At 38.9% G+C, this 8,367-nt stretch overlaps 1 protein-coding gene across 2 annotated transcripts in view; it reads left to right on the forward strand.

Annotated features, from left to right (window-relative positions):
* LOC107754680 (cGMP-inhibited 3',5'-cyclic phosphodiesterase B-like) overlaps positions 1–4,129 on the forward strand; it is a 54,600-nt gene extending 50,471 nt beyond the window's left edge. Inside the window, exons 14-17 of one of the 2 annotated variants that reach the window (XM_016571228.1) lie at positions 2,844–3,005; positions 3,097–3,334; positions 3,450–3,722; positions 3,865–4,129. In XM_016571228.1, coding sequence (XP_016426714.1) covers positions 2,844–3,005; positions 3,097–3,334; positions 3,450–3,673 — 624 coding nt within the window. In that variant the 3' untranslated portion in view covers positions 3,674–3,722; positions 3,865–4,129. Of the gene's footprint in view, positions 1–2,843; positions 3,006–3,096; positions 3,335–3,449 lie in introns of both variants that reach the window. The other variant, XM_016571226.1, reaches the window with a different exon arrangement.
* Positions 4,130–8,367: the final 4,238 nt, after the last annotated feature.

Consider the following 8,367-nt stretch of genomic DNA (forward strand, 5'->3'; position numbering starts at 1 on the left):
ACTAATGATATGTACATGGTAAATGTATAGCACCTACGGAAAAAATTTGGAATTATGTGGTAACAAACAAGACACATACTGTACTTGGTATACACGTGGTAAATATGTAGTACTTACCAACAAGTGTGAGTAATAACGGTCACTAACAGGTAGTGTTAGCATATGGTAACTAATAAGACACATTACTATACTTACTAATGGTCTATACATGGTAAAGTTTAACAAAGTTTGAAGAACTGGTAATTCCTGTGTAATGTTTGTGAAATGGTGCACTTTATTTTACAGTCCTATTTACATATACTTACTATGTACGTACTGGTGTATGTACCTATTAGTTAATTAGTTATCATATATGGATACTGTAAGGACGTGCCTGTTTGTACCCAAAACATAGTTACCATGTACGGGCACTTCCTGTAAGTACCCACACTTGTCTGTATGTACATAATAATTACCATGCATGTACGACTGTTACTCATATTTGCACTTGCAACTCCTGCTTGTCATGTGTCTAAATCCCTATTTAAAAGGACTGTGTCTGCTAAGTATTATCACTATGCAGTGCTGCACAGTTACTGCCGTGTTCCCAAACAACTTCCTAAGTTCCAAACTGCAATGGCACCTACCATCAATTACTCAATAAGTACCTTGGTCCATGTTTATACCCCCCAACTTGAGTACCGCATAACTTATTCTGTACATTAACTAATAGGTACATACACCAGTACGTACATAGGAAGTATATGGAAATAGGACTGTAAAATAAAGTGCACCATTTTACACTTCAGGTAAGTACCTTGTGTTAGCACTCTTTTGCCTGTAGGTACAAGATATTTGCCATGTATGTACCAGGGAAGTACACGTACTGTAAAATAAAGTGCTACCGAAATTTTTCTTGAGAACCAAATCAGTATATTAGAATCATTTCTGAATGAACATGTGACACTGAAGACTGAAGTAATGGCTTCTGAAAATTCAGCTTTGCCATCACAGGAATAAATTACATTTTAATTTATATTCAAATAGAAAAGAGTTCTTTAAATTGTAATAATATTTCACAATATTATTTGTAAATTGTAATAATATTCCACAATGTATTTTTGATCAAATAAATGCAACCTTGGTGAGCATAAGAGACTTCTTTCAAAAACATTTAAAAAACGTATTTATGTATTCTAAATAATGGTAATTATATGTTAATTATGCAAAATGTTAATTATTTTTCCAAAATAAGAGGGATCATACAAAATGCAGGTTATTTTTTATTTAGTACTGACCTGAATCAGATATTTCACATAAAATACGTTTACATATAGTCCACAAGAGAAAGTAATTGTTGAATTTATAAAAATGACCCTGTTCAAAAGTTTACATACACTTGATTCCTAATACTGTGTTGTTACCTGGATGATCCACAACTGTTGTTTTTTTGTTTGTAAAAAACAGTTTGTTTGTACTGAACAGTTAAACTGCCCGCTCTTCTTCAGAAAAATCCTTCAGGTCCCAAAAATTATTTGGTTTTCCAGCATCTTTTGCGTATTTGAACCCTTTCCAACTATGACTGTATGATTTTGAGATCCATCTTTTCACACTGAGGACAACTGAGGGACTCGTACACAACTATTATAGAATGTTCAAATGCTTACTGATGCTCCAGAAGGAAACACGATGCATTAAGAGCCTGGAAGTGAAAACTTTTTTGAATTTGAAGATCAGGTAAATTGAACTTATTTTGTCTTCTGGGAAACATTAAGTATCTTCTGTAGGCTCTGAAGTGCAGTACGAAATGAAAAAAAAAGAAGAGAGATTTAGGCAAAATAAGAAAAATGTACACATCATCATTCTGTACAAAAGTTTACACCCCTGGCTCTTAATGCATTGTTTTTCCTTCTGGAGCATCAGTGAGCATTTGAACCTTTTGTAATAGTTGCATATGAGTCCCTCAGTTGTCCTCAGTGTGAAAAGATGGATCTCAAAATCATACAGTCATTGTTGGAAAGGTTTCAAATATGCAAAAGATGCTTGAAAACCAAAGAATTTGTGGGACCTGAAGAATTTTTCTGAAGAACAGCAGGCAGTTTAACTGTTCAGGACAATGGACTCACTTACAACTTTCACAAAACAACAAAAAATAGCTGTGTGGATCATCTAGGTAACAACACAGTATTAAGAATCAAGCGTATGTAAAAGGTGCACTAAGCGATTTTTGCCAAACGATGTTGATATTTGAAAGCACCAAAACAAACCAGCAGGACCTCGCCCCTATTTTGATAACTCCGCCCCACACGTACGTTCACAATCCCTGGCAGCAACGATGGCGGAATCTGCTATGCCTGCCGGCCACAGCATATTCAAGCAAAAGCCAACACAGAAAAGTTGTGTGAAAAAGCAAAATCAGTGTAACTCACCTATCAAGAAGATACAAAGCAACCTCAGCGTCCGATTCCAGGCCTTCCCGCTACTTGAGTTCTCTCCACCGTGGGAAAGCTGCTCCGAAATTTACCTATCTCTTGCCTGATCGTTTTGTTCCTCTGAAATTTTCCTCTCTTTGTTTTATCTGCCATCTCTAGCTATCTATAGTAGATCTGCTAATATCCGTCCTGTGGACTACCTGAGCTCTCTCTTCTTCCTATCATTACTAGACACGCCCCTTATAGCTGATTGGCTGCGAGTGTGTTTTGGGACTCGGTCCGACACTGGTGAAAAGCATTTTTCCAATATTGCTTAGTGCACCTTATGTAAACTTTTGAATGGGGTCATTTTTATAAATTCAACTATTATGTTCTCTACCTACTGCAGAAAATTGCTTTTTCCTCTGATTGATCTTTTTCTTTTTTTTACAGGTTAATGATGTGAATAGTCCAGGCATCGACTGGACTAATGAAAATGACAGGTTGTTAGTGTGCCAAGTGTGCATTAAGCTGGCAGATATCAATGGGCCAGCCAAAGACCGCAGCCTTCACCTCAGATGGACAGAGGGTATCGTCAATGAGTTTTATGAGCAGGTATGTCCTATTCACTTCACAATACGCACACAACATACACGTACACAAATGAGATCAACATTTGTGCATTTTTGCATTTCTGCCTTCATAGGGTGATGAAGAAGCCACTCTAGGATTACCCATCAGTCCTTTCATGGATCGCTCAGCACCACAGTTAGCAAAGCTGCAGGAGTCTTTTATCACACACATTGTCGGGCCTCTTTGTAACTCCTATGATGCTGCCGGCCTGCTGCCAGGATACTGGATTGATGAGGAGGGATCAGACGATGAAGAAGAGACGGAAGACTTTGAAACGGAAGATGAGGAGCTGGATGAGGATCTTGAACCAAGTATGAATATACAGTTGTGCTCATAAGTTTCAGAATCCGTATAAAGGGAGATTTTTATTTAGTACTTACCGTACGTTAGGTGTCGCACACACTAATCGAGTAGTTTTCCTTACAGAGAGGAGGAAGGGTCGACGTCGGCTATTTTGCAGCATCATGCAGCACTTAACAGAGAACCACAAGGTGTGGAAGAAGACCATCGAAGAAGAGGAGAAGGCCAAAGAGCTGGAGACTCAGCAGCAGCAGCAGCAATCCGAGAGCCCCAGCCTTCCTCCGTCCACCTCCTCCTCCGATGACATCCAGGTCATTCAAGAGGAGGCCGAGGAGGAGGAACGGCAGTAGCAAGAGGAGAAGATCAAGAAATGAAGCTCACTGAAGGGCTTAAACAGAGGTGAATGACCCCTCCCTCTCCTTCACCTACACAAACACACACATTGACACCTAGAGGAAGACCCTAGCGGATCTCCCCACGCTGAAATTTGTCACTGTGCCGACACTCTGAAGCTAATGCAGTTCACATTGTGTTGAAAAAGGCCTTACTACTGTGAGAGGACCCTTTGGTGGGAACCCCACTTCTATGCACTTTCACCCCATGGAGAAGCAGCGGAGAGCGAACGGAGCTTTGAAGATGCAGAACCGTGTTGTGAGATTAAAACAAGAACACAGGCAAGGGAGAATCGTGCCATCCATGGTTCCCTGGCTGTGATGCTGCCTTGAACGTAGAGCTCTTAACTCTCCTGTAGGTACTTAAGTCCAAAAGGACTAGAAATAGACAATGACGTAATTGACACCCGTTACCAAAGCGAACTTTACTTTTCTTGTGGTCCAGAAAATGGGCTATGTACGCTGCACTGTATGTGCAGTCCCCAATTCATGCTGGCGACATAAAACACTGTATTACTGAACAGAGTCATTAGGACAAGTGGAAATGCTGACATTTTGATTGAAAAATGACCTGACTTCTGCATCGTTTTGGATGCTTTTTTTATTAATGTTGACCACCTTCTTGCAGTTTTTTGTTTGCCTTTGTTGTTTGTAAGATTGTTTTTCTTTTTTTTCCATTTGTGGTGCCCCCCCCCCTTCCTCTTCAGGAACGCTGAGTTGCCAATCGTTGAATCTTCTCTGTAAAGTCTGTCTGTGTTTAAAAGCATAGCAAATGGGACAGGAATGCTGTTCAAATGAAGGGAATGTTTCTCCTTTTTTACGTTTAAATAGATATATTTTTTCACGGTTACTCAGGATTCATGTGAAGGATCGATCCTTGTTTTTTGCGAAAATTTAAGTCTGCAGTTTCAACTTGCACGTCGAACGTTCTTTTCAGCGAACGGAGCTTTGAAGATGCAGAACCGTGTTGTGAGATTAAAACAAGAACACAGGCAAGGGAGAATCGTGCCATCCATGGTTCCCTGGCTGTGATGCTGCCTTGAACGTAGAGCTCTTAACTCTCCTGTAGGTACTTAAGTCCAAAAGGACTAGAAATAGACAATGACGTAATTGACACCCGTTACCAAAGCGAACAGTTCAAAAACATAGAAAGACTGCGACTGAAGCCGTTTCAGTGTCAGGAAGCATAACTCAAAATGTGCCTGTCTGAACTTAAAAAAAAAAAAAATTCTGGTGTCACGCCCCTCCTCTTATCCAACCTCTCCTGCTGTAAATCAGGATTGCGTCAGTGATAGAATGACTGTGCTGCTGATGATTAAAGGGCGAGGCAGAGGTTAGACTTCCTAACCAATCAGAATTATTTTCATCCAAATTGGTGTGTAACTTCTTTTGGCTGGTATCACAGATAAAGTGTTGTGAATGTATCAAAGGATAATTGGAGATACTACATATTTTGTCAGCATGAGCGTAAACAACATCTGCTTTCCTTGTCACATTGTTGCCTTTTGCTTGCTCAGTGTTGCGATATTCTACTTAAATCTGATTTATGTTGTGAAAAGTGCTATGCAGATAAAATCTAATTGAATCAAATGGATCTCAGCATGATAAAGCTGATTATAGAGTTATTTTGTTATTTGTTTGTTTGTCTTTCTTTAAGATATATATATATATATATATTGTTTGTTTTTACTTTTCTTGTGGTCCAGAAAATGGGCTATGTACGCTGCACTGTATGTGCAGTCCCCAATTCATGCTGGCGACATAAAACACTGTATTACTGAACAGAGTCATTAGGACAAGTGGAAATGCTGACATTTTGACTGAAAAAATGACCTGACTTCTGCATCGTTTTGGATGCTTTTTTTATTAATGTTGACCACCTTCTTGCAGTTTTTTGTTTGCCTTTGTTGTTTGTAAGATTGTTTTTCTTTTTTTTCCATTTGTGGTGCCCCCCCCCCTTCCTCTTCAGGAACGCTGAGTTGCAAATCGTTGAATCTTCTCTGTAAAGTCTGTCTGTGTTTAAAAGCATAGCAAATGGGACAGGAATGCTGTTCAAATGAAGGGAATGTTTCTCCTTTTTTACGTTTAAATAGATATATTTTTTCACGGTTACTCAGGATTCATGTGAAGGATCGATCCTTGTTTTTTGCGAAAATTTAAGTCTGCAGTTTCAACTTGCACGTCGAACGTTCTTTTCAGAGGTGGGACAGAAAAAAAGTTTCTATTTTTTGTATGAATAACTTGAAAGTCGCTAACAAAAAGAGATGCTCCCCCAAAGTGCAGTGTCCTAGATATTAACTCCAGTTCTTATCAGCTGCTCCAGACTGGTATATCCATGCTTATTTTTTTCAAAGACCCCCTGATAAGAATTGGGACCCAGGGATGTTACTGAAAACTAAATGTTTGAGTTAGCATGCATGTCATAGACAAAACATTGCTTTGGGGCAACTTCACGTTTGGCATTATTTATGCTTGTGCTGAAATGATTGCCAAACGCAAAATCTGGCCAGATCATTTTCAAGTAATCCGGGGTTTCACCTTGAAAGCTGTACTTTTTTTTTTCCTTCGCATTTTCTTATTCTTCACCATAAGGCAGGTTTAATACTAATAGTTCTCTATTTTTTTTTGTCTGAAGCAAGAACTCTAGGCATTCCACTAGAATAATGAGGGGAGGACGGGGAGGTGGAGATTAACCCGGGTCTCTTTCTCTCTCGGTCTGCTTCACCTCAACAAAAACTCATTTTGTCTCTGTAGAGGAAAGTTCTCAAGTAGGCAATGTAAATCAAACTAGTATATTTAAGAGTAAAAAAAAAATGTAAATGTGCACATTTTACTACCAAACAAGTGTTTAACCTCTGCACAGAAAGAATACTTGCATATATAAATATATATATATAATATTATATATTTTTTAATTAATCAACAATGCATCTGTTTTCTACATACAGCTGACATATATTGTACATTGAGACCATGTAATTATCATCTTGTTTCAGGAGTTTTTTTTTTATCTAATGCTATTTACAGATGTGTTTGGTTGTTGTGTTTTTCAATTTGTTAGTTTTTTTTTTTTGGGTGCACTGTCTTTTGTTCCTGCTCATAACCACTCTTTACCGAAAGCCCCTTATTTCTAAAGCTGGCGGTGATGCCGGATGCCTCCCTGTCTCTGTCTCTCTTTGTGGGTTTGTTCATTAGTCACTTTTTGGTCTATGCTCAGGGTGTGTTCTGTGTTGGGGGCTTTTGCGCACCCAAAGCAGCTTGTGGTGCTTCTCTCTCTCTCTCTCTCTCTCTCTCTCTCTTTTCTGTCCTGACTGTGTGTTCATCATTTCTTGGATCTGGGACCCCAGTGTGGCTCAGTTCGTCCCCCATCCACTTCACTGAGCTCACCCTGGATGGGCTCAAACCCAAGCACTCTGAACAGCATTCAGGATGCCAAGCAGGGTGACTGCGGATCAGAGCGTCACAGCACCCCATCCCCTCGTGTTGACCACTTGCTTGACTGTGGTATCTCACTTTTGGGGGTTGGTGGCTCCACAGTAACCTCCGACGTTCCTGTCATCAGTACCTTTATGATGGCATTCACTTTCTATGTAGCATTTATAGCAATGTCTGATGTAACCATTCAGCCTTTTCAGGGTTGTGGGGGGAAATTGACTTTTTTGTTATTATTTATAACTGTCATAAAAGCACCATCCCTGAACAATAGTTTCACTCTCTCTCAATTGATTTGTCTGTCTGTGTAATTTTTTGTGTTCTGTGTTTTGCATGGGAGTGGATGTGTACTTGCCTGTTCTAAGTCAGGGGTTTTCAAACACTAGTGTCTGAAGAGGGAGTTTTTTTATGAGAAATTTATTTTAGGGTCATCAAAGTCAATGTTTGCACTTAATATATTAAAGAAATGTATTGACAGCACTATAGGTTTTAAACAATAAGAAAAAACCTGCATGTTTTTGTTCACCAAGGCTCCATAAATGACCAAAAATACAGAAACAAACAGTAACATTGTGAACTATTGTAAATTCACTTTATTAACTGTTTTTCAACAGCCATTACTCCAGTCTTCAGTGTCGCATGATCCAACAGAAATCATTCTAATATGCTGATTTGGCGCTCAAGACATTTCTTTTTATCACCGTGCAAAACAGTTGTGCTGCTTAATATTTTTGTTGAAACCATGAAGCTTTTTTTTTTGTCAGGATCCTTTGATGAATAGGGAGTTCAATAGAATAGAATTTATTTATGAACTTTATTTTTAAAAAAAACACTATAAATATCTTTACTGTCACTTTTGATCAATTTAATCCTTGCTGTATTAAAGGAACACTCCACTTTTTTTGAAAATAGGCTCATTTTCCAACTCCCCTAGAGTTAAACAGTTGAGTTTTACAGTTTTCGAATCCATTCAGCCGATCTCCGGGTCTGGCGGTAGCACTTTTAGCTGTAGCTTAGCATAGATCATTGAATCTGATTAGACCGTTAGCATCTCGCTCAAAAATGACCAAAGAGTTTCTATATTTTTCCTATTTAAAACTTGACTCTTCTGTAGTTACATCGTGTACTAAGTCCGACAGAAAATGATATTTCGCAGCGCCTGAAAATAGGCTAACTTCCGTCAACATAACCAACGTGACCACCTGCTTGCACAGGGAGCG

Source organism: Sinocyclocheilus rhinocerous, unplaced genomic scaffold, assembly GCF_001515625.1.
Source record: "Sinocyclocheilus rhinocerous isolate Xijiao unplaced genomic scaffold, SAMN03320098_v1.1 scaffold742, whole genome shotgun sequence".
NCBI lineage: Eukaryota > Metazoa > Chordata > Actinopteri > Cypriniformes > Cyprinidae > Sinocyclocheilus > Sinocyclocheilus rhinocerous.